Here is a 24,627-nt window from a genome sequence, read left to right as displayed (position 1 = left end):
CAAGCCCTCCCTCAGAGATCTGCTGTCAAATGAAGTTAGAAGTCCTCATGGGTACTGGGGTCTTTTATTTTTGTATTTCCTTACCTAGGAAAACTCTGTTTGCCACACAGTTCTTAGAACATTTTGAACAGACAGCTACAGAAGTGAGAGTCAAGGACTGTTGGCACTAGTGTTAGAAAACTCAAGGGAAAAGCAGAAGGCAAAAACCTTCACAACTCCCAACACAGATTTTGATTAGGGGGACCATCCATCAGAACAGGCTTATGCCTATATCTGACTTTTCTGAACTGTCTTTCTGCCCAAAATTAGATAGGTATTCTTCTGGGGATTCATCCAGCCTATAATAAAGCTAGATGTCTACTCAGGTGCAGCTAAATTTGGGGGCACCTTAAGTGACTTCTACAAAGGTTTTAACATTGTTTTCTATAGTACCTCTGGTTTTTCCTCATTAATGATACACTGCTAACCCTCAATCTCCAGAGCCATACTCAAACACCTTTTAGTATGACTGAGAAGCAATTTTATACTGAATAGTTTCCGGTAACCATTTATAGAAAGTCCACACACAAGCAAGCTAATTTTGTGAAATCAAACTCAATAGTGACTTACCAGCCATTAGCAAACAAATAATGCACATGGAGAAAGCAACCACCATAATAATAGGCAACTGGGGAAAGAGAAAAAGAATATTCATTTGATATAGTAGCACATATATTCCTTAATTTCCTTTCAGATGGGCTGTACCGCAAAGCTATTTACTTGCTTTGCAATAAAGTTGATTTAATTACTGATTCACCTGCTGTCAGGTACAACTAAAATTTTGGATAGTTCAAAAATTTGGAAGAGTGCATTCAATACTAGGTTAAGAATTAGACTACATCTTCTATCTATTAAAAGAGAGGTTGAGGTTTGTGTTTTGTTTTTTTTAAAAAAAATACACCAGCCACTAATTAAACCTGTAGTGTCCCCAAATCCCATTTCACAAAATACAAGGGAGAAGGAAAAAAAAAGGTTTTTTTGTGTTACAGTCTATGCTTCTGCATAAAGTATGAGAAGAGATCTTCACAAGTTTCTTCTGCAGAAGGAAACAGTCATTGATGGTGACTAGTAGAATTTCTCCCTTTCCACTTGATGAAGCAGATTTAAAAAAAAGAGCAAGCAGCAGTTTTTTCAATACCTCAAGGACACTCCATTTTCTGTCAAGGGAACAGTCTGGGTTTAGTCCTATAAGCAGGTATCATAGAAACATAACCAGATTATAGGGACGCTTCATTACTAAATAGACAAGTTCTACTTAGTCATATGAAGCAAGTGACTAAAAGGTTGTATGTGTTTCTCCAGTCATGAATAAAGTCTCCATACTCACAGCTAAGAACTTCCAGTCTTTCTTGACATGTAGAGGACTAGCAGGTTCTACTTCATCCACTGAGTAATTTCCAAGAAAAAGATCAATCGCATCCTGGATGAGAAATGGAGAGCAAGAGTTAAAATGCACAGCAATGTTTATCAAATACATTTCTCCACAGTTAAAAGCCTAACTTACTTGTCTAAATCCATCAGAAAAGTTATTTTTGTAGTAACGTATTAATGAGTTCCAGCCATCCATTATTAAGCCCCACTGAGTTCTCTTCCCAGTTCTGTGAAAAAAGTTTTGAAAAAATTGTAAAATAGATTTATAAATTCAGGAAGATAATTTCAGATTTACAGTTCTTTCATTGTTCAAATGTGTACTATGTTTAATGAATAACTGCATGTAAATACATTTATCTAGCGCTGCCTCTGCATTATTACCACACATACTTGTAACAAAGTTTGAAAGTAAAATTGCACTTCTCTCCATCCTACAATATAAATGTTCCTTGAAGAGGCACATTTTCTTGGTTTTATTTCCAGATAGCCTTTTCTCCTTTCATATAAACACAGTGAAGAATGGTATTCTTCTGTAGATTTTAGTATGACATTTTACCACTTGAACCATTGCAAAACTCATTAATGATCTAAACCCCAAATTAATAACCTTCTCAGATATGAAGACTTCAAGAAAATCCAAACATGCCCAAAAACCCAGAAATCCTTTACAAGAAAGGCTGACTTGCCTTGTGTAATCTGTCTTTAAGGCACCAGTTCCAGCATATTGTTTGGCACAAGCATTAGCATTATCAGCCCATGCTGTGAATAGGAAAACATCAAGAAAGATTAAGGAAGTTAGGTACTCTGTTTGGAAAAAAGTGATTGTTTGAACTCTATAAACAGCCTACCATTTTTGTAGATTTTCTCAAAATCTGCTTGCTCTTCAATTCTCTGTCCAACATGCAGAACACCTAGCCTCTAAAACAAAAAGCATATTTTTGTTTGATAGTAGTTCGCTAGAAAAATTAGGATTTGCTTTCAGAAAAAGCTGTGTTTATTAAACTAGAGTCTGGCCAATGCATTTCAAGTAAGTAGTACAGTAACTCAAGTGTGCAAGTTCTTATTGAAGCATTGAAATTACGTTTCCATTCGAAACAGAAAGCCTCTCTCCTCTTCTAGCTTCTTAAACAAGAATAAAATATTTACCTGAAGCTGGGCTTGAAGAGATCGGCGTGCTAACAAGCTCTGAATCACATTAGTCCGATCAAGGCAGTCCATGCAGTTACTGCGGAATATTCCTTCCTGCTGAGTCACAATTTTACCATCGGAATCAACTAGAAAATAACTAACACACATACAATCCACCTAAGTATTTATAGATAACAGTCCATATATAAACCACATGTTTTCAGAAGTAAATATTCTAGCAAGCAAAACACAGCTGTCTTGAGCATATGAGGAGTTCTTAGCCATGTCTTTGAACTTCGATGCCTCCCTGAATTCTTCCTCTTCCACAAGATGCTGAAAAACAGCATTGATATATGAACATTTAGTAATCTCAGGGCAGTATTCACTCTTCACATTTAGACAGCCAACCAGCAATATTGAATTATGTGCCACTGGGAAGAGCAGCTTCTGGTGCAAAATCAGTGACTTACATTTTATTTTTTTTCACTTATTACAGGGTCCTAGCTCCACAGATATCAAGATCATTAGCAGAGTGTAACAGCAGAAGTAACCAGATTTGTATATACCTGGTCACCTGGTTCAATCCAGTCACCACTACGTACAAAGTCACATAAGCTGTCAGGCATACTTCTTCCAGGAAGGTATTAAAATCTTTAAGGCCATTACTGAAATCTGCTACTGTCACTTACTCTTCTCTCCATTATGTGAGCCTCTGGGGGAACTAGATGTTCCCTCTTGCAACTGCATGCTAATTGTTACCTCAATCCTTTTAATCAACTAAACCAGGTGTTTCTAGTAATTGATAACAAAAAGATCATTTTAAATACTGAATTGCATGCAAGTATTTTGATAACTGAGCTGGTAAAACAGATATGCTGATCAAGTTATCAGTTGGATGTGTGAATGGGACAAAACTATACTTGTCCTTTGCCACAGCATTAAACTTCCCGTTGCCTAAAGATTTACAGATCATATTCTGTAGATTAAGTTACTCCATTATGTAATTATGAACTCTGAATGTGGACTAGCACATGATCCACTGTTACTGTACAGCATTTTAAGATTATAAAGTCTTAGAGTCATGCAGTACTAAAATCAAGAGCCTTAGAAGCATATATATTTACTTTGATCAACCTTGTGTTAACAAGACCCATTTTTGTCATTCTTGGAGAACTAGTTTTGTTAAACCAAGTTTTACATTGTTGTATGATTAAAGGAGACAATAACACCTGTGAAATCTTCATTTTCCCCCTTCCCCCCCAAGCTTTGCCTAGAACCGATATTAGGATAATTAGTGTAGTTGAAGAGTAGACATTTTTGGTTAATAAGATAGTTTAAGTGCTGCATCTCCTATTGCTCTAAAAAAATTAAAACCAAAAAACCCTCACCAAACTAAACACCTCCCCCTCCCAATCCCAGCAAGCCACCTCTCCTTTCTGATAAGTCTTTCACAACTGTATTTAACCTGCAGAAAATAGATTTGTTTACCTCCCTCAGGGTTGCAGAACTATTTTCTAAGAAGATCAGAACTCAGATTTTTCTGTTCTTATTTAAGCAATAGTCACTCTAGATGAAACAAAACAAGGCAAGGTAGAGCCAACCTAATCTTGAGAAAAAGCTTTCATTTTTGTATCTTGTTTTAGAGACACATGGCCTTTTTTTTGCCCCCCTCTTTTTCTTCGTTTCAAGGAAACCGGGTCCTTTTGTAAGCCTCCAGTGGCAGATGACAGGAAACAAGTAATGTGATTCAGTATTCACTCTAAGAATAAAGGATCCTTGCTGCATAGGCAACCTACATGCTTATTTCTCTTTATTTGCGGTGCCCAAAGCCAATATATTCTTCAGCTCTTCAGGTGTTTTTTAGGCTTTTTTTTTGTGGTGGGCAGAGAATATTCACTATCACCTGGTTAATTATACTATTCCCACAGCCTTCATTCCAGGTAAGAGATTTCATTCATGAGACTCCTGTTCTAGTCCACAGCTCACCTCATTTTTTTTAGGATAGAATATACCACTGCCAGTTTTGTAATGTTCTAGCTGAATCTACTTTGTACTTTAGGCACAAGACTTCAGGAACAGGAAGGAAGCAATCAGAAAAGCAGAACAAAGTAAAACATTTCCCTAACAATCTACATGGCTACAAGTAGCAAAGACCAAGAAGTGCTTAAAACAACACAATTGTGGGACTCAAAGATTTAACTTGATTTGGACATTTAGTCTACTTTTATATGACTAAACAAAATGAGAATTTGTTTCGTTGTAGGTTACTTATGTTAGCAAGGGCTAACAATCAGTGCCAGTGCCAAGGTTTGGTGCCACAAACAAGGTGTGTTAGAGAAAACACTTTTAAAAGGAGGGCGGGTGCCTGTGGAAGGCGCAGTACGTGTTTGACACTATGTAGCAGAACAGTTTGCTGTCAACAGCACATGGAATTACTCTTGGATTAAAAAAAGTATCACCTAAGGAGACTTTTTTTAAAAATAGCTTCAGTTGTATGCATGCTCATTTCTTTGTCTAACCTTTTACCCAAAGGTACAAAGGCAGCTCTTGAGTCACAACGGAGGGTTGTTACGATTCTCAGAACCATTTTATTGGGACATGTTACCCATTACCAGGTCTGTAATCTTGCACGTGGTATCAGCAAGAGATTAGAGATATGGAAACACTAATGCATATGAATGCATCTTCTTTATAGAAGATTACAGGTCTGTTTTACTGTGCCTTAACTCAAGACTATAGAAACTATGAGAAAGTAGTCTCATTTTAACAGAAGTAAAAAGAACTGCAGAGCCTTACCTAAACTCATCTTGCTGTTCTGCTAGTTGATCCATCAAAATCTGAAGTCGATCCCACCTCATCCGACTGCACTCTTTATGGAAGTCAAATGCTACGTATCTGTTCAGAGAGAGAAGCATCTTTTCAGACTACATATGTATTCCAGTGAAGGTCTCCGAAAACCCCACAGGGAAGGGCTGATCTATAAAATAGGTTGTGACAGAGGATTTGTTTTTCTTTAGAGATGGCTTCCAGCAAGTATCTGTGGATTCTGTCAGTGCTCTGTGATCTTCCTGAGGCTGCACCCTTAGTGTGCATGGTGACAGCATTTAAATTTCTTTACAAGATGCCACTAGTCTGGAGAAGCACACATTCAGTTCCAAGTTACTCGTTCTATATTCTGGCTAGTATTTTTCCTCCAGAAAGTACAAAAGGGATATGCATCTGATTTCATCTCCCTTTTTTCCACCAGGACTCTTTTGCCCTCCTCTCTTCCAAGCAACTGCATTGGGAACTTCCATTCACTTTGAAAGAGACACAGGTGTTGAAATGCAACATTCTTTGCTGGCATGCACCATAATTCCGTTGATAGCTCTCTAGAAACCTGAGACAGGTTCTGTTCAAACAGCTAACCTACTCTGTCATAAGAAAATTAAACAGCTACTGACTTGGAACAAGACTTTAACAGCCAATTCATTCCTGGTAAGAAGTGCTCTAGATGAGTGGTTTGACTCAACATTTTTATATATATATTTTTTTCACACATTTGCTGTGAATTACGGGGCATTACATTCCTCCCCTCAAGTATTCATAATCCAAAAGTTATTATTTGCCAAGTTTTCAAGACTATTTGCATGAAGAAAGATGGTATGTATACACTGAAGACTCAAGTCTTAGTCTGGCAGGTAAACGCTATCAAAACTGACTAACAAAGAAAAAGGATTTTGGCAGCATTAACAAAATGGGGCTGACAAACACTATTTTTTAACATATACAGAACAAGCAGCATTTCTAAAACACACTCTGACAGAATTTTACATCTTGGTTTCCACCACATGATATTATAGCAAAGGTGCACAGAATTCCACAAGCTTTGTATAGCTAAGGTATCAATACCAGCCTAGGTGTGAGAACAAGGAAAAAGCTCACCTTAGAAGCGGTCTTTTTTAACAAAAGCAAACAAAAAAATCCACACCCACACACCAATAACACACAAACACACCCCTGAGAGTAGTAAAAGAAGCTCGCAGAAGTGAGACAGACATCTATAACTACCCTGGTGAAGGCAGCAACATCACACAAGCAGAAAAAAGCTTGGAAAAAAATCAAAGTATGTCAGGATTTATAAGGGCATCTTGATTATACTCTGCAATTCCTTAGTTATGCTTAGACAGAAGTGAATCCTTATTAAAACAGGATACCTTTTTGCTTATGGGTAGGATTTTGTCCCTTGACATAGTGATAATACTACTATACAGCAATTTCAAGGAAAAGGTAGAGGTAAGTATCTGTGGGAGTTGGATGCTAGCCCACCCTCTAGAAGTTAGTGAAAGCAAGCACAGGCAGGTTGTAAAACTGTGTACTGCGCTCAAGATTCCCACAAAGAGATGGAATTTCTCTTGGTCCATTGTTAGACTGAGGTCCAGACATTTAAATTGCATGTTCCCCTTACTGTTTCCTCCTTTATCTCAATACTGTTTTGCTCACACTCAGCACTCCCTTGCTAAGTTAGCAATGTTACCAAGCCCTTTTGCCAGAAGCTAGTTCTACAGGGCATGATTTCTTTTCCCTAAAATGCAGATCTCCACAGTTCTCACAGCACACTATTACTCCAATAGTGGCATTACCATTGCCTCTGAGATCCCTTCTTTATTCTGTCTGTCTCCTCTTTTTGTCTCATGTTTGCTTCACGGTCTCACTTCTGCTTAGAATGCGAGCTCTGAGGTAGGGGCATTGGTCATATGCAAGTTACTTCATAAAAATAAAACTCAAACAAATCAGACAGTTGGTAAAGGCCCCCCAAGAACTGATCACTCTGTGGGTCTCAGAGGCAATGCTCTACTTTTAACACAGAACATATCATTTTACTTCACATGTACCTGACCATTCCATTTGCCATGCTGTTAACCATTTTTGCAAATGTTTGCTCAAGAGGCTTCTCTGAACCTTTTTGGTTAACCTGGAAGAAAGAAGAAAAAAAGACAGTATTACTCAAAAGCCTGCTTAAAAGAACAGCAGCTTTTTCAGGAAGAACAAGTGAAAGCATACCAAGTTGACAATCATTTGCTTTCCATAGCTAATTATTTGCGAGTCAAAATGTCTTTGGAAGCCGTCCATCTAGAAGAGAAAGGAAGTGTGTTGACAGATGTACACTACTATTAAGATCCGTGATTTACAAGAAATCACTACAATCACCTTTTTTATGATACTGCATAGGTAGTTTTGTAACTAAGAAAAGTGTTTGATGTTCTCTATTGTGCTGATACATTTCTACTTTCATCCCCGCAGTCCATTCAGCTCTCCTTATTAAATAAGCCACAGAAAACGAGTATTGTGCAGCTACTAAAACTATTGCAAACAAGAACCAAAGAGAAACTAGCCCCATTGATGTCTGAATTTTTTTCAGGCTCTGAACTCATCTTAAGGAGTACAAGGCTTCTTGCTACTACTTTTTAAACATAAAGCTCAATCCAGTTTGCTGATCTTTATTCTTCCGATTACAGTTTGTTACCCTATCACACAAACATGAGCCCAGAAATACATTAAAACCCCAGGACACAAACACTCACATACATGATTTACTGACTTGCTGATCTGTGGCTTTGGTTTATACTTGAGGTTTGGTCTTTGAGACCAGAAAAAAGGAATTGATCCACGGGTCTGCAAAAGAATGGAAATAGTTTTAAGCAACAAAACTTATGGACTTACTTGCCAAATAAAGCAGACTGGTTTAGTTTGTTTTTTGTGTGCATGTACATTTTATATATAATCTATATTTAGAAACACAGAGCTATTTATCTATATATCTTAAGCTAGTGAGCCGTTCCTGACACTGACTTTACCTGAACAAACGATGCTTTGCTCCCCTTGTAATGCACAATTTGTTCCGTTTCAACAAAGTTAGCAGCATGTCCTTCTGAATCAATACCTATGTCGGAGAAAGACCTTGTTAACCAGCTCAGACTGGCTGCAGAACAGTGACAGTGTATCAGCAAAAGGCTTCCTAACCCTTCCCTTTTAAGCTCTCACAGAAAGCATGAAAATACCACAGAGCTGCCAGAAGATGGTAAATTAAACACACCTTTGGCAAAAGTTTAACATGACCTGTACTAAATTTAACTTGAAGAAGCACAGTTGTGCTTAACACATTTTTATATTTATAGTCCTCAAAATTGAGTAGTTTAATACAAAATAAAACACGAGTGCTTTGACACTGAAATATTCACAATTCAATAGCAGTGGTACTGCAGAAACTGACCAATTTCTTCAAAAGCATGTATGCTGGGACTAAGAACACAGAAAGGAATTTAAATCCATATCCTTGTTCACTTTTTAACTTGAAACAATTAGAGAACACCACTATTCAGGGCTCCTCTGCCAGCACCAATAATGCTCTTAGTTGAATTTACTGCTAGGCCAAAAGGGCTATTACACATTTGCATTTAACTCCAATAAAAACAGTAAAGTGTTAAAAACCCCTACAAAACTTTTGCAGTTATCTCTAGGAGGAATTAAGAAGAGTCAGTTTTAGTAAATACCAGAACATGCTTCAGTTCATCATACGGGTTCCTAATATTTTCTTTGGAGCAAGGACCTCTTGAGACAAACTATTATAAGCATTTTTTTTGTTCAAGTCATTATACAGAAATTACTCTTAAAGGTAAGTCACATGCACAGATGGAATTCGCATTATTTTAAAATAAATCTATTTGCCATTTTACCTCTTACATAGTAGCGTACACCAGCCCTGAAACAGCTTCTTCTGGAAACAAGCAGCCAGTCAAAACACTTGCCATTAATAGAACAAGAGTGCATAGTGATGACTAATGAATAACACTAAGGAAAAACTCCCAAAATCTCATTAGGATATTTTGATATATCAAGAGGTAGGAAACATCAAGGAACGAAGCAACCACATTCAATGAAACCTGTAAACATTTCTCATACCAGTAACAGTTGAACATTACACTTGAGAGAGAGTAACTTAATATTAGGATCGGTGTATCACAAAAGGATAGGCAATAGGTGATGTCACTGGTGAACGCACATTAAAACTGCTATAATTTTTAGAAAACAGGATTCTAAAGAAGATTAATCTGGTCTTATCGTCCTATGTATATAATTAAACGGACTGACTTCTGAAGTTCTATTCAGTGCTACATTCTTCTCATCCATAATTTTATTAAGCTACTTTAACAGTTTCTTGCCCCTATTGCTTTTAGCAAAAAATACCTCTCCAAAACTTTTTTCCTAGGCTTTTAGAGGAGTGAATATCTTGGGCTGTTATACCTTGCACCTGTAAGTGCTACATACATCCCATTTACAGATGCCAGAACTAGCAGCAAGGTAGACTGGCTTTCAAATCCATGCCAAGAAAAATAATGAACATGTACCAAGTCTCCAGTGGGAGCTTCTTAGGTAAGAATGCTTTCCTGCTCAGGCTGGATACCCGAAGTGGCAGATACACCATTATCTGGGACTAATCAACAAACAGGGGCCACTGACAACCAGTTTCGGTTTGAGAGTCTTGTTCTGTGCTGCTTGTAATTGCCTTTATGTGGACTAAGTACACTATCAAGTCTAGCAGAGACCAGCATTCATTGTGAATAACTTCTGCCAGTAGATTCACAGGCTCTCATCCTCTGTCCCTAAAAAATTGAAACCTACAACTTTAAAGCAAGCAAAAGATAAAAATGGTCAATTTTTGCAAGCTGCAGTATTAGCGTGTTGCAGTCTTCTATTCTTTGAGGAATCTAGATACTTTGTCTTAAGGTTTGTAAAGTAAACAAGATGTATTTTCTTTTTTGAAATAGCACATTTTACAGTGATTCTGCATTTATGATTCAAATGGGACACAAAGTAGCTGTGTCACACGTGAGCACCTAAGCTATGTTAAAGAGCACACTGACTGCATACAGTCAGTGATTTATGTGTGCATTTGTTTGTTAAAAATTAAAAAATAATGCAAGTTGGCCCTACATAATCCAGAATGTTCTCACAATTTGTAACTTAGACTGTGAAAAAGACCTATTCCTCTGCTTTCCTGGAAAATTACTGCTAGGTCCTACACACTTTAATCCAAGACTTGTACAATCAACAGTTTCCTGCAAAGAAAGGTTACCTCTAAACTTAGCTGCTTAGCAATAGTCAGCTCATTTTCTGTCTGCAATCTCTGTCCTAACTTAAATGGCAACTTGCTATTGGCCTCTTTCCACACACACAAAAAAAAGAAAATACATAATTTATTGTTCTTTATAAGGGGTTTTTTTTGAGCAGCAAGGCAAATATTAAACATAGTTTAGGCTTTAGATGATCAAAGTCTTGATTACCCAAGTAAGCCCATTATTTCTCATCACTGCAAGACTAGAACCCCAGCCCAGACAGTTGAACAAAATATATTTAGGTTTATATGGAGGGTGGGTGTGGCGGTAAAGAGTCTTTGATTTTACTGAAATAACTGCTAGTGGCGCTGTAACAGTTCTGCTTAGGGCTCTTCCTAGCATTTTCATCACTAAAAATCCAGTTTCTTTGAATTCCTGGGTTCTCTAAGGTGTTTGGTTAGTATTAGAATTACAGCAAAACATACATTACTTATTCTAATTATTTATATAGTGAAAATAGGACAGAGGAAGGTGTTAATTGCAGTCTGCCGATTGCTAATTGCAATCCACCCAGACTCTTCCACCCAGGACTTGCAGGATAAGGATTGGGTTGTTCTGACAGTTCCCTTTTGCTGTCTTTCCTTGCCTCTCCACCTACTTCCACAACATTTTCCATTAAATGAAGTCACAGGAAAGAAGGACTGGGAGATCTGCCAGCTGCTAACAGTCCTACCAGAACCACCGATCCAGTCTGGAAGCTGTTCCCTGCACACACCCAGGGGGCCTTTGCAATGGAGCAACTAAGGAGAATGTGGCATGAGTTGCTCTGTCCAGTCCTGCCAGTCCTTTTCAAGCTGCCCATCCAAGAGCACCTGGGACTTACTGCTGATCACACACTGCATGAGGAACACTGCCGCCCGAAAGCATTAGGCTTACTCGCAGCATACATCCCTTCTCAAAAATAAACTCATGACTGCTTTGCTAAAAAGGCTGTTACCCAAAGTGTTGGTGCAGGAAAAGTAGCTGGCTAGAAGTGTTCCAGGAGCCTTCAGTAGAATTCCTTACCCTTTTATTCATCAATGGGAATGTCCATCCTTCACGTCAAAACTGTTCTCCCTTATTTTAAATCCAAAGTAAATGCTAAGTGAAGGTATCCTTATCGCAAGATAAGAAGTACTAAGGCTGATGTGAGAGAATTTGCCATATTCATCTTAACCTTCAATCCCATTGAAAGACAGTTACGCAAGTCATCCCTGTAAAATTAAATACATTAAGCCTTAAAAGCAGAATATTCAAGTGAGTTAACATGAGTGGGCTATCAAACAATATGTAATGCTCGTATCTGAACAAACTACAACTTAATTCTGACACTGTGTTCTATGTTATAGTTGCCAACATAGCCAATAGAGCAAAATGGTTGCTGATGTGGCTGCTGTTAGACTACCATATTCAGCACTGAGCTTTACAACATAGAAGGATACATCCGTGCATCACAGGCGTAGCAAACCTATGGATCTGAAACACACACAAACAATACATGTTAAAAATATTAAACACTAGCAGCCAAAAAAGATAAGTGAGTGACTATGCTTTGTCTAGGAGGTTTTTTGATAGTTTTATATACTTTATATCCTTTTCTTTTTGTTTAGGGTGCAGTAATTCTGAAAGTTCAAAGAAAACAGCAACACACGAAACCCTTACTAGCAGCAGGGAAAAAGTGAAAGTCTAATCCTAATTAAGTGACCTTGACAAAAAAACCAAGCTGCTTTGTCCTCCTATACATGGCATTTACTCTTCTACAAAGATGCCAGATACACAGCGGTACACACTGAAAACCTTTTGATATGGTATTTGCTGTACCTCCACAGTATGATGTAAGCAGAGAGAGTAGTAAACAACAGAGGGCTTCAGTAAGGAATACTTCTATGTGATTAATACTTGAAATGCTTGTTCTAGGGTTTTTCCCATCCTGCCACTCCTGAATAACTTGGTCTTTCAAAGAAATTTAAAATTAAAATTTTCCAATACTAGAGGTCAGAAATACCACATCTCATTACCTAAAACTGTTACTATAGCAAGCCACCTGTAGTCAATATTAGGTCACGCTTCCCCTCACATATCGGTTATCTCCCTTCTCGACTTCTGTGTTTTGCCTCCTACGTCTGTTTTCACTAACCAGCCACACTTGGCTTTCTTTGCTGTTCCCACCACAGCTTCTCTCTCATTTCCCAAGCTTTGTTTGCTTAGCACTGTCCAAACCATATACCCAGTCATATGCCTCTGAGTATGCACAACAGCCCTTTGCTGATTCATATCTTCACATTCCAGAAGCACTGCACAAACCAGCCTTTTGGAACAGCGCTGTCTAATGTAAGAGCACATCTCCACAGGTTACCGAGACAGAAATAGCAGCAGTGCGTCACTCACTTCGATAAATAAGTACCGATAGAGAGAAAAGGTTGCTGTAGTGCAGACAATTCAAGAAGTTTAACACACATCTGAAGTCTCTAGCAGGAAGGAGCTTAGGTCAGTCTGGCCATTGAGGTACTACAGTTGGGGCTCATGGTCATGCACTTGTATTTGCTAGACTAAGTGAATTCAAAGGTTACACTGTGCTAGTCTTCATTTGAAAAACTGGAAGAATCTAAACTGTCAGTCTTACTCTTAATTATCAGCTTTATGACCTATTCACTAGGCAAATGGAGTTTAAACTGCACTCATGGAGAAAGATGCTAGTCAGTCTTAGAAAAAAGTGATGAGCTGAACCTTGCCTATCCCTAAAGATAAGTAAGTAGCTAAACTTAAAAAAGCTTGAGAAGCATATGCTGTGCAGTATGACTTCCCCTTCGGTTTATATGAGCATGGTCTCAGCACAGTATCTTCAAATGCAGACATTTAAAAAGAGTCAGCTTTACTATATGTACTACTGAGGACATTGACATAAAGTTGGAAGTTTGAAAGACTCAGAAGACTCACTGTGCTAAACTAGAAGATGAATAGCCACATTATACTAGATTCTGGCTGTCTGAAACAAGAGACAGAATTATAGGAAACTGTTGTATACTTACAGTAAAAGTATATTGTCCTCTATTAATATAATCATTACAAAGTGTTTACCTCTGGTTGAGCAGCAAATTCTCTAAGAAGATGTCCATTCCATACAAACCGTGGATCCGCCTGCAGCAAGAAAAAAGCCAACATGCTTTTAGAGACCGTCAGTTCTGTTTAATTCAACATAAAGGCAATATCATAGTATCCATGCATTACACAAGTTTAGGTGAACAGATGTACATAGAGATGGAACGTCCTTCTTTCATCAGTACCATTCATAACCTCAACTAGAAGTCTAAATAAAATAAAAATAGTTAAAAGAAGAACAGTTCTCTCCAATCTTTAAGGGTGTTGCCTGACACTTCAGGCATGCTGAACCATTAACAACTGAGCTGCAGTATTGGAAGAACATTCCAGTCTTCGCCCTAAGTAAACAGGGCTTGAAGAGATTATCCAAAATTTTAAGAACAGTAGCAAGGTATCACTCTTAAAATCAGTAGAAGGCAAAAATGCAAGGAGTCCTGTATGCAATAATCAACAATTCTGAGAATCAAATGTTAAACAATACTTGTAGCTTAAAAGACAAGAGTATTTATATTCCACTGCATAAATGATCCTCTTCAACTTTGCATATTTCCTATTTCTAATTCACCTCGAAAGTGTCTTCAGCACATTGCTGAGCACATTCCAGAAAGCTACCAGATTAGTCACAAAATTGACATTTGCTGCAGAACATAGTGCAGTCTCCAGGGAAGTGGCATAAATCTCAACTTTAAGATGAGGCAGGCAGATGATACATCACTGAGGATGAGGGTTAATTCAAACTCAGTGTTCGAACAGTCCTTTGTCTAATAGAAAACAACAAATACAACTACATGCCAGGAACTGATCAAATCCTACTTGCAGTATCTTGAACTAGTGAAAGAACATGACATGATGCTTTCGTGCCCCTATATTGGGGCTGTTTCCTTCCACCAGTACTATTTATAAAAAAAACCAAACCAAAACACACAAACAAAAAAACACCACACCAACAACAAACACCACAAATATCAAACCGAAACACCCACACACCAAACACAGGCCAGGCTTCTCCTGTAGAGGTGAACTAGAGATGCCCAAAAATTGCCACCATCCTTTTGTTAAGCCATTATACTGCAACCACATGACTGTGAAATTACATTAAAATTGTTTTAACCATATAACATCTGAATTTACTGACACCTTTTTACTGTACTTTGCCTTTCAAACAACCTTCTGAAGAGCCACAATTTTAAGGCAAACCAATCCTTTCATGTCAGCAACTGCTCTCCCTGGCAAGAGTACTGCCAGAGCAGCATTTAATAATGCAAAATAGTCCCCAACTATAAACTGATTTTTAAGCTTTTTTTTGTTTGGTTGGGTTTTTTTTAATCTTGGAAAAAGTGTACTGCTTCCCCAGCTTAGACAGTTTCAGTAACTAAGAGACAACATCTCATGACTCCACTGCCACCTCTTCTGCAAAGGAAGAAAAAGCGCTATTGACTTCCAAGGTTTCAGTATTTCAGTGCCTAGGCAGTTTAGACCTTGTTTACACTGCAGTATAGTAAGTTACCAGACTAAGGATTCTGGAACTCTGGAAGCACAAGAGAATTTTAAGTTCAAATTGCATTTGGCTGTGTGATTCTATTGTCTTTAAGACAAAAGCAGCATATTAAATTCATGCTTCAAACATAAGGAATAGGCATAGTTTAGACAGAATGCAACATCCTAGGGCCAACAGCCATAAACCCCACAGTTCTATTCCACGTTATCCTGGAAGAGAATTTGAAGCCAAGTGCCATTTATTCCACTTTGCGTTTTCCCCCCCGCCCCATTCTAGGTTAGAGGAATTACTTGCTTTCTCTCATTTTTCTGCTTAGTTCCTTCTTGTTGCAGTTAGTGTTGTTCAATATTGAAGTCAGAGGCAAACTTTCATTTTTTTTGAATTTTTTAAATCCATTTAAAGCAGACTTCAGAAAGTACTTCTAATCTGAACAGATTTCTAGAACTGCAAGTTGCTAACAAGCTATGAGACTTAAGGAAGGGTGGACCAGTATGCTCAGCCACAACCCCTAACAGTTTCAATAAAACGCCACAATGCTGAACAAACTTGTGTACTGAAATATTACAGACCAGTAATTTCCACCCTTATTCTAAGCACCCTACGAAGCAAACTCAAACTGTAACTTGACTCAATGTACTTTGCACACTTGCTTGGTTGCTTCTGTTTCCTCTCACTGTCAGCATCTTATTCCAGAGAACTGCCTCAGTACAACTCGTGTAGATGAGGCACTTAGGGACATGGTTTAGTGGACATGGTGTGTTGGGTTGACCGTTGGACACGATGATCTTAGAGGTCTTTTCCAACCTGTATGATTCTATGATTGACAAGATCACAGAGATAGTCTAGTTACACAGTTTAGCAACATAGTGCTATTTTTTGCTAGCTCTATTATAAGGATTTGCATCTAAGCAACAATCTGTTTCACTAGTTTAAATTAATGATTAAAACAGTAAAGCCATTTTCAGTTTTACAGAGGACCATAAATGCTTTAACAGTATCCACTACCATTTAGCATATTAATTCATTGTAAAAAAAAACAAACAAAAAAAACAAAAAGAAGGTTTCATCTCAAGTGTAATGGGACCACCAATTTCAGCAACGTCATCCTAAGCTTTACGTAAAGTTTCCTTTAGTTTGTGATAGTTTGTTTTGACATCATTTAGACACCAGCTGCATAAACTAAACTTAAGCCATGCAGAACTGATTGGCAATGTCTGAGACACAGACACTAAGCAAAGTGAAATCCTTACCCTCTCTAGGAGGCTCATTTCCTGGAACTCTGGGCTCGTGTTGGCTAACCGTTGCAGAGTGTGTGTTAGGTCATACGTTGTTGAGAAGTAAAATCCATCCACGCTCAAGACATGACTAAGCATTGACAAAAATACTTTATTGTCCTGCAACTGTTGAGAGGAGAAAAAAGGACAAAAGAGGTCTCATTTCTTACCATCGAAATATACTATTCTTGAGCTACCACTACTTTTTGAACTGATGAGACGAAATTTGCTAGTGCTCTAGCAACACATGACATCATCCAGAGATTACCACACAAGAAGGAAACCATGAGATTGCAATTTTGATACCAGTTCACTGATAACTTCCAGCTAACACACTGCAACCAGATTCTGCGAGAACAGTGGAGAGCACAGAACAGTATTCCTGTGAGGTAAATAGCTACTGATATTAAACTAATATTAGTGACTTCCAAGCAAAAAGGAAGCCATTAGTTTCCCTGAAAACCATTCAGTCAAAAAACCAAAACAAGATGGCAAAGCAAAAGAAAGTATATAACTTACTGTCAAGATTACCCCAATAACTAATCTGTGTTCTGATTCGAGTTTTGATTAACCTCATTCCTTTCCTGAAAGAGCATCAGATTCTCTTTCAGCTCCATTGGTTAGACACCCTTATCTACTCTTTATCAATCCACAACATATCTGTTTTAAACAATCTTCATCCTTTCCCTCCCTCTCAAAAAAAAAAAATCAATTTTTCCCTGCTGGGTAATTATGTAATTGAACAATTTCATAAATTAAGCAAGACAGATAATTAGATGACAGCAAGGCAGCTTACTGTAGGGGGCTATCGGAATAGTAGAGCTGTGAGAAAGACGTAACAGGAAGAGTATTGTGATTTTGTGGGCTGGTTCAGGGACCCTGCTTTGTAATGGGCTGCATTTGTGCGATCTATTACAAAGCAGCACTAAAACACTTCTGCAATATGCCAGGCAAGCAAAGCCTTCATGAAGGTCCTCAGAGCAGAAAAAATGATACAGGCTTTAGGAACAAGAACAGAGATGCATCAAGACAGTCCACCTCATCCTCCCATACTGTACCACCTTAAAAGGGAGAAAAATGCACAATATGCAGATCAAACTCTGGGGATGATATTCTAAATCGCACAATGTGAGTTTGTTATCTTACGAGTTATACATCTATACCCAAATATTACATCAATTGTAGCCTGAATAAATCAGAGAAAAAAGTATAGTTCAAAGAGCTTCTTAAAAAATTTTCATAGTTTCATCAAATTGGGTCCTGTGGTAATGGACATTAACATAAGATAACATTCCCCCACACTCCCCTAATCAATCCACCTACCTGAATATCAGTTAAGTGCAGCATGGTCTTTTTGTAGGAGAGGATATCAAAATCTGTTGCTTTCCAGATTGCATGACTGAAAATCTCACCTACTTTTTTCTTTTTTGTTATTACAATAAGATATGTGCCTATAAATCAGAAAGAGCGAAGTTTAAAAAAAAAACCAAACATGCATACATTAAGAAAAAACAGCCTATAACCATACCAGAAAACTGAAACCAATAGGAAAGAGTAAGGTTTCTTCAAGTTACACCTAGGACTTTATGTTCTTAACAGTAAGGGGCTGGAACAGGAACAAAACACACTTGCTAAGCTACCCACTTCTCTATGCTCACAGATCTTGAGCTACTCATTAAGTTTAAGGAATTAAAAATGGACAAGATAAAAAAAAGTGTCAGCTAATCTTACTTCAGACTAGAGACAGTCTGAAAGTCTTTAGGCTTGCAAGTACAGAAAGAGACCAATGGTCTTGAATGCGGTTTGGAAAGCACAGAGTAAGACAGAAATACACGAAAGGAAGCATGCTTCAGAATCCAAAAAGCCTATTCATTTTATCCTGAAAAAAATATTTATCCCAATAGGTTCAAAATGGAGCAAAGAGAAGGGGGTTTCTTTTAATAATTTAAGACAGGAAGTTTGCTCTTTTCCTGGTTGCATAAGTAACAAAGCAAAAAAACATAATCATGACAGTTCACTCAAAGCAATTAATTTACACTTGCTGGTAAACACAACATAGCCTTATTTCCAAGCCTATCATATTTCAGTGCCATCTTGTTTTTGAAGAAAAAGGTTACTTTATTAAATTGGATATTGATGGATAAAAATGTCTCATCTGCATTTTATGGAGCAAAACAATGAGCAGGCCATGCAAAAGTACAGAACTACAAATCTAGTACATTTTTGTACTAAAGCAAAGAAGTATAAATGTCAAAGCAGCAGCAGTTCATTGTGTGCAGTAAGTTTACCCATTATTTGTATTTACTACTATACCTACATATACACCAAGTTTTAAGGACAGGTGAATTATTATATCAGGTATCTAGCCTATATAGTTAGTCAAAAAACAGGTACCACTCCCACTTTTTTTACCTCCGCAGCGTTATACCTTTTATTTGGGTGGAATATTCAAGCACTTAAGAATGCTCTAGCATGTTTACATCTCAAATTATAAGTATTGCTTTAGGTTGGTATGTCAGAAGCATCCAGATACCTTATAAAAACAGCACATTATATTCACAACTATGCCATAAAGATGCTGCACAAATAGATACAGTTAATCTGACAGGAATTTTCCATATTGTCTTTTCCTATTTGGGTATGCAACCTTCTGTTTCGATTTCAGAGCTTCAGATATTACTTCAGCATTTTTTTCCCCTAATACTGTAATAGGTGAAGAATATTTATGCTTGTTAAAGACACTGCATTGCTAGATATGGAACAGTTTTACAGTTAACAAATAACAGTGAACTGCCTAACAACACCTAAACATTTACTTTAACTGATACCATCCTCAGTTTGACAGCTGTATGCTAACAATCAGTGCAAAGCTTTGGGGGGTGGAAAGAAAAAAAAAAGGCTATTAGAAGAAGTTACATACTTCTACTTTTTATATAATATTCAGTCAGATGAATGAAAGTCAATACCAAGCCTGTAAGTTGTGAAAATTCCCCTTTGGAGCAGTTCAGTTTTAAAACAGTCAGGGCTTGTCAAGTACCTAAGACATTGTCAAGTACCTAAGTCCATTCCATTGCTCTTACTCTGCAAGATCCACAATTCTTTAGAATTTGAGCATATGAAGTTTAGGAGTTTAAGACCCCATCAGAAGTTACTGCATTTAACACAATGATACTTTGCTTCAGTTGAGACTACTGCAATGAGTGAACTGCAATTTAAGTTCACTCTACGTATGGAGACTTTTATTTGGTACGCACGCTCCTTATTACATCATTTTTCAGACTACGTTAGTCTCAAACTCTAATAAAGTCTGACCACAAAAGATCTTTTGAATAGCCACACTTACTTTCCTGGAAGTTTAGACTTCATGCATCAGGTTTATTTGTGGCAGTGACTGTTTAGATCTGATGCACTGAGATACTTAGAAAAAGCAGACAGCTTATTCTTCCCTTATCCCACAACTCCCTAAAATATAGCATTGTTGGAACATAATCATTACACAAACAGCTGCATCTACTAGTCTATCACCCTGTCACACTCAGTTATTTGCGTACCAAGATTATTGATTTAAAGTCAAACTTCACCACCCAGTACTTGACTGTTGCATCAAATTCTACAGCTAAGATTAAAACAGTTATGAAGAGTAAGTAGATGAAGCTCTTTGCTCACATTTGAAATGCATTCCTTAAAACTCAACCAGCTGTCAATTAACCCTACCTTTAGAGCAGCTACAGGTTTAAGAGGTACATGAACATTCATGATAAACTGTATTTGGATACTCCATCCTCTAGTGGCCACAAGGAAAGCCCATCATACTGATGAAAGTGTAACCTCAGATACTTGCAAATACTATTTTTGTCTTCAAAGCTTCTTTAGCAATATATTTTGCCTAAGTATTTTTAAAGAGCGCAGTTCTGTTTTCCTTACCTGCCACCAACCGGATTGTTCCCAAAATACCATATATAGGCCTTGTAACAGCTGAAGGGGGAACATCTTTCTTAACTGAAATGCAGAAGAAAACAACATCAGAATTTCAGACTGCTTCTTTCATTACTATATCAGAAAATGATTAAACTAGGTTTGTCAAAGCTTCTTGGTCAAATCTCAAGTTTTGCTGGAGTCTTTGTCAGATCTCTCTTTGTCAGATTAAGTAGAAGCAGCAATGCATCAGAATTTCAAAGCCTGATGCGGGCCAGGGGGCAAGGATGTGGAAGTACTCTAACCCAATTTCTCATGTTATTTAATCAAAACAGTCATCCACTGAAGAAATTCAAGCTCATTTACATGATAGTAGTCATAGCAAGTAGACTCCTCAATGATGTATTGTCCTGCCAGCTTCCAGAAACTTTTTGTTCTGAAGACATCAAGGACAAACAAACTGTAAGTGCTTGTGCCTCCCACTTTTGTCTGCTGCTTCTGAGCCTCAGCCTATTTCCATCTCAGAAGACGTAGTTTACTTTTTGGTCTATCTGTGCAAAACTACCAACAACAGCATAGATGTGGCAAGGGATACAGTATTCCAAACAACATACCAAGAGATCCAATAGGTATCTAAATATCAATTAGAAGTCCTAGCATGTTAAACTTTCATCCATCCATATTTCTAGAATAGCAGAAGGGATATTAGAGAAGTTTAAAAAAACCTTCAAAACACCCACACCAGAGTTAGGCATTTTCCCAGAGCTTGGAAAACAGAGAAAGACAGCGCTTGATTCTTCCTTTGTTTTAAAAACTTTGCAGGTTCGTCTGATAAAACACCAGTAATGAGAATAGATGAAGACTAATAAAAGGCTTGGGACAGCTCTCTCTACAGTTTTGAAGGGACAACTTTGAAGGAGAAATTGAAATATTATACTACAACACCAAAATTATCAGTGGGATGAGCACACTGCTCTTACATGAGGTATACAAGAGACCTAAAAAAAGGAAAAGAATGACTGCTTTTATATTAATATTACTGTAGCATTTCATCTGTTTAGAGACTAGTAATACTGAGGTACAAACTCCTGAAGTATCAAAAGGGAAGTCACTCATTGCCTTCATTTCATGTTGTCATTTAATGCAAGTTCTTTGATTGTTTTTATGCATTAATTTCACATTCTTAAAAAAAAATTAAACTAAAATTTTGAAGACCTCAGCATCAGTATGCTTAAGACTACTTGCACTGACATTTGAATCCAGATTTGCAACAGAACTAAATTTACAGTGAGGGTTTTTTTACTGTTCTTGTTTCTAGAGGCTTTATGAAAATTCAGGTTTCAGTATTACATAAAAGACAGTGCTGAGGCAATTCAGCAAAAGCTGCAGAAGTCCAGTGTTCAACCCTTCCTATATTTAATCTTGGACTTGTAGCACCAATCCCAACTATCTTGGATGAGTCAGTTTTTACTGTTGTGATGCACAGTCTTACCAAAAACAGGCAAGCACCATCATCCTGGTTACCCACAGCATCAATCCCACAGCGAGAAGGCATTTCAAACAGAGTTCTTTGCAGGGTAGAATACAAAGCACTATTTTAAAACAGTAACTAAAGATAAAAACAATTATCCCAGTATCAATTTAAGGTTCTGAAGATCTTCTGGAAGTGCCTAGAGCAAAATAACAGACAAGAGAGGCCTATGTTAAGAAATACTGGTGAGCAGAATACCTGTAAGAGTGACTTCCGTGGAGACTCTATCAATAGCAAGCACATCATCTGCTCCATCATCGCAAGCTTCCACAAAGAATTTCTCTGGTGTTATATGCCTTTAATGGAATGGATAGGAAAAAGGAATTTGTTTAGCAACATTTACTTTGGGTTTGTTTATTTATATTTAAGCTCTTCACCAGGTGAAGATAGAGCAATCTTAAACCTTATTTCAGCTGCAAAACCAAAATTCTCATTGGATTCCTTCCCAACAGCCACCGATGTTGACAGTGCATAAAAAGCAAATCAAACTAATCAGTTACTGCAAAATACATGGCTTGTTTAATAATCTTAATTCTTATTTAATACTGAAAGTTAAAGACATGAAAGTGAATTTGTGTACATGGTGGTCCACTATATAATTCATGTAAGCTTGAACTATGTCACTTAGAAGTCTGATAAGCCAAAACCAAACTTCAAAATATAAAATTTTTTAATTAAACACTGTCAGAAACTAAAGCACCACATCCCTGATGCAAGTTTAGTAAACACAAAAATAATGTCCTAAGTGATAAAAATACCTGTTTCACATTAGAGTGTTCCAAGTATTGTAAGAATCCACTGGAAACAACACAGGAAAAAAACCAGAAGTATGAAAGTCACACACTAGTTTATTGAAGCAGGTGTCTCAACATTACCATTCCCCAGATTTGTTAGCCAGGTCTATGTGACACACATGGGGTAACCTGTATCCTCACCATCGGACACATTAGACAAATCACACACTGACATCCTGTTCAGACTTCACACCTATCCTTCCTTTAGATAAACTGTATGCAGTACAACACTAGCCATAAAATTAAGTAGTTTTCAGAAACAGTCCTTAAAAATACACCTGTTGAGATACTTGCAAGAAGCCAGACATGTTATACTGTGCAACAGTACAAGAGTTATGCAGAAATGACTTGTAGCTGTACATAGGAAATGCTAAACAAACAGACAACCCCAAACACTCTTGAACTAGTGTTCTTAACTCTCATAATGATTTTTCTTAGTTTAAGGCTTGACAAGACTAGGGGTTGGAGTTTTAAACATCTTGTTCTGGAAACTTCTTCTACAGCATAGATATTTTTAGGCTCCTTCTCCGTAAATAGATCTTGCATTTCTTCACATCTTTTGTATTTTTTGTAATCCTTCAGAAAGCTGAATTAGAATCCTAATTTAGATCAGAAGAGCCCTTTGAAAGAGGTCTAGAAGACCTTTTTTAACATGTTTAACACCCCACCTTCCACCCACTAAAAGCAGGGCCAACTTCAAAGTTTATCCAGCTTCAAAGTTAAACCCTGTTTCTTAAGGTGTGTTTTGACTTCCCCGAGGATGGTGATTCTACCACCTCTCTGGGCAATTAGAGGAAAGCCAGAGGAGACCAAATGCTTAACTGAACTGAAAAAAAAATCCCAGAAACATAACTATTGACTGCTTTGTTGTTGTGTTAACTGTTCATCAGGTAATTTAACTTCTTTAAAGGAAAATTAGTCAATGGGTCCTAAAATGGGAAACACATCAACAGTATTCCCCTTGTAAATCAACCTTCTTAAAGCATTTCATACCTGTACATGAAAGATTATCTTTGAAACTAAAAACTTCAGAGTAAGAAATACAAACATGCAGTTCATTGAACACTGAAGCCTTAAAACCCCTACTTTGCTTTCATTGCTTCTGTTTGCACCCCTGGCTCTTCAAGGGGGTTTCATAGCAATAATGGGAGCTGTTTTTGTGGTAAAGAGCAAACAGGATTACACAGATAGAACGGGCAAGACAAGCTTAAGGACATTCATAAGCCCTCAATTTGTTAAAGAATTTAAAAAGAAATCAGGATATACTATTTCAGGTGCAGTCAGAAACCTATTACTAGTTGGTAGGAGACAGTAGTAGACATTTTTTCCACAACAGAAAGCTGCAGCTACTTCTCTGTTGGTTTAGCTGAACAGTCAGTTTTTTCTGGGAGGTCTGTTGACACACAAGACTCCAGCTAAAAAAACTGGGGAAAAGGCACTGCAAAGTTTAATATTGTACCTGTTATGCCTTTAACACAGATGCTTATGCACCCTTACTCATCTGACTATCTTAAGTAAAATAAGTTTAAAAAAATCTTTGAACATAGCAGGTTGTAAAATAGCGTCCAAACAAAATAGAGAGAATGACAGTTTCAGTTTTTGAATACTCTGTATAAAGAACACAACATAGACAAGACACCTACACTGACCATACAAAGCACAACTGAGCATTTCCCTCCATGACCATTATTTTTGAAAACTGATCTTTTCATTATAAAGTGCAACATGGGCATGACTATATTATAGTCTCAGCACTGAGATTCACTTACATATTAGTCAAAGCCCATTTTCAAACAACTGAGAAAAAGCTTACATGTGTAGAATATTTGTCATAAAAAAGTTT

The 24,627-nt window shown here is 37.4% G+C and overlaps 1 protein-coding gene across 4 annotated transcripts in view; it reads right to left on the bottom strand.

Annotated features, from left to right (window-relative positions):
* Positions 1–24,627, bottom strand: part of SACM1L (SAC1 like phosphatidylinositide phosphatase) — a 33,636-nt gene that overhangs the window by 2,181 nt on the left and 6,828 nt on the right. For 2 of the 4 annotated variants that reach the window (XM_075143223.1, XM_075143224.1), the window contains 17 exons: positions 22,189–22,286; positions 20,469–20,543; positions 16,521–16,670; positions 13,752–13,811; positions 12,116–12,149; positions 9,255–9,356; positions 8,376–8,461; positions 8,107–8,193; positions 7,582–7,650; positions 7,413–7,492; positions 5,335–5,433; positions 2,557–2,695; positions 2,259–2,328; positions 2,097–2,169; positions 1,544–1,637; positions 1,367–1,459; positions 610–667 (listed from right to left, as the gene is read on the bottom strand). In XM_075143223.1, coding sequence (XP_074999324.1) covers positions 610–667; positions 1,367–1,459; positions 1,544–1,637; positions 2,097–2,169; positions 2,259–2,328; positions 2,557–2,695; positions 5,335–5,433; positions 7,413–7,492; positions 7,582–7,650; positions 8,107–8,193; positions 8,376–8,461; positions 9,255–9,356; positions 12,116–12,149; positions 13,752–13,811; positions 16,521–16,670; positions 20,469–20,543; positions 22,189–22,248 — 1,429 coding nt within the window. In that variant the 5' untranslated portion in view covers positions 22,249–22,286. Of the gene's footprint in view, positions 1–609; positions 668–1,366; positions 1,460–1,543; positions 1,638–2,096; positions 2,170–2,258; positions 2,329–2,556; positions 2,696–5,334; positions 5,434–7,412; positions 7,493–7,581; positions 7,651–8,106; positions 8,194–8,375; positions 8,462–9,254; positions 9,357–12,115; positions 12,150–13,751; positions 13,812–16,520; positions 16,671–17,867; positions 17,996–20,468; positions 20,544–22,188; positions 22,287–24,627 lie in introns of all 4 variants that reach the window. The other 2 variants (XM_075143222.1, XM_075143225.1) reach the window with 2 other exon arrangements.

This window comes from Calonectris borealis, chromosome 2 (genome assembly GCF_964195595.1).
Source record: "Calonectris borealis chromosome 2, bCalBor7.hap1.2, whole genome shotgun sequence".
In the NCBI taxonomy this organism is placed as follows: domain Eukaryota; kingdom Metazoa; phylum Chordata; class Aves; order Procellariiformes; family Procellariidae; genus Calonectris; species Calonectris borealis.
Note: the sequence above shows the minus strand (reverse complement) of the source record. Positions and strands in the feature narration are given on the sequence as shown.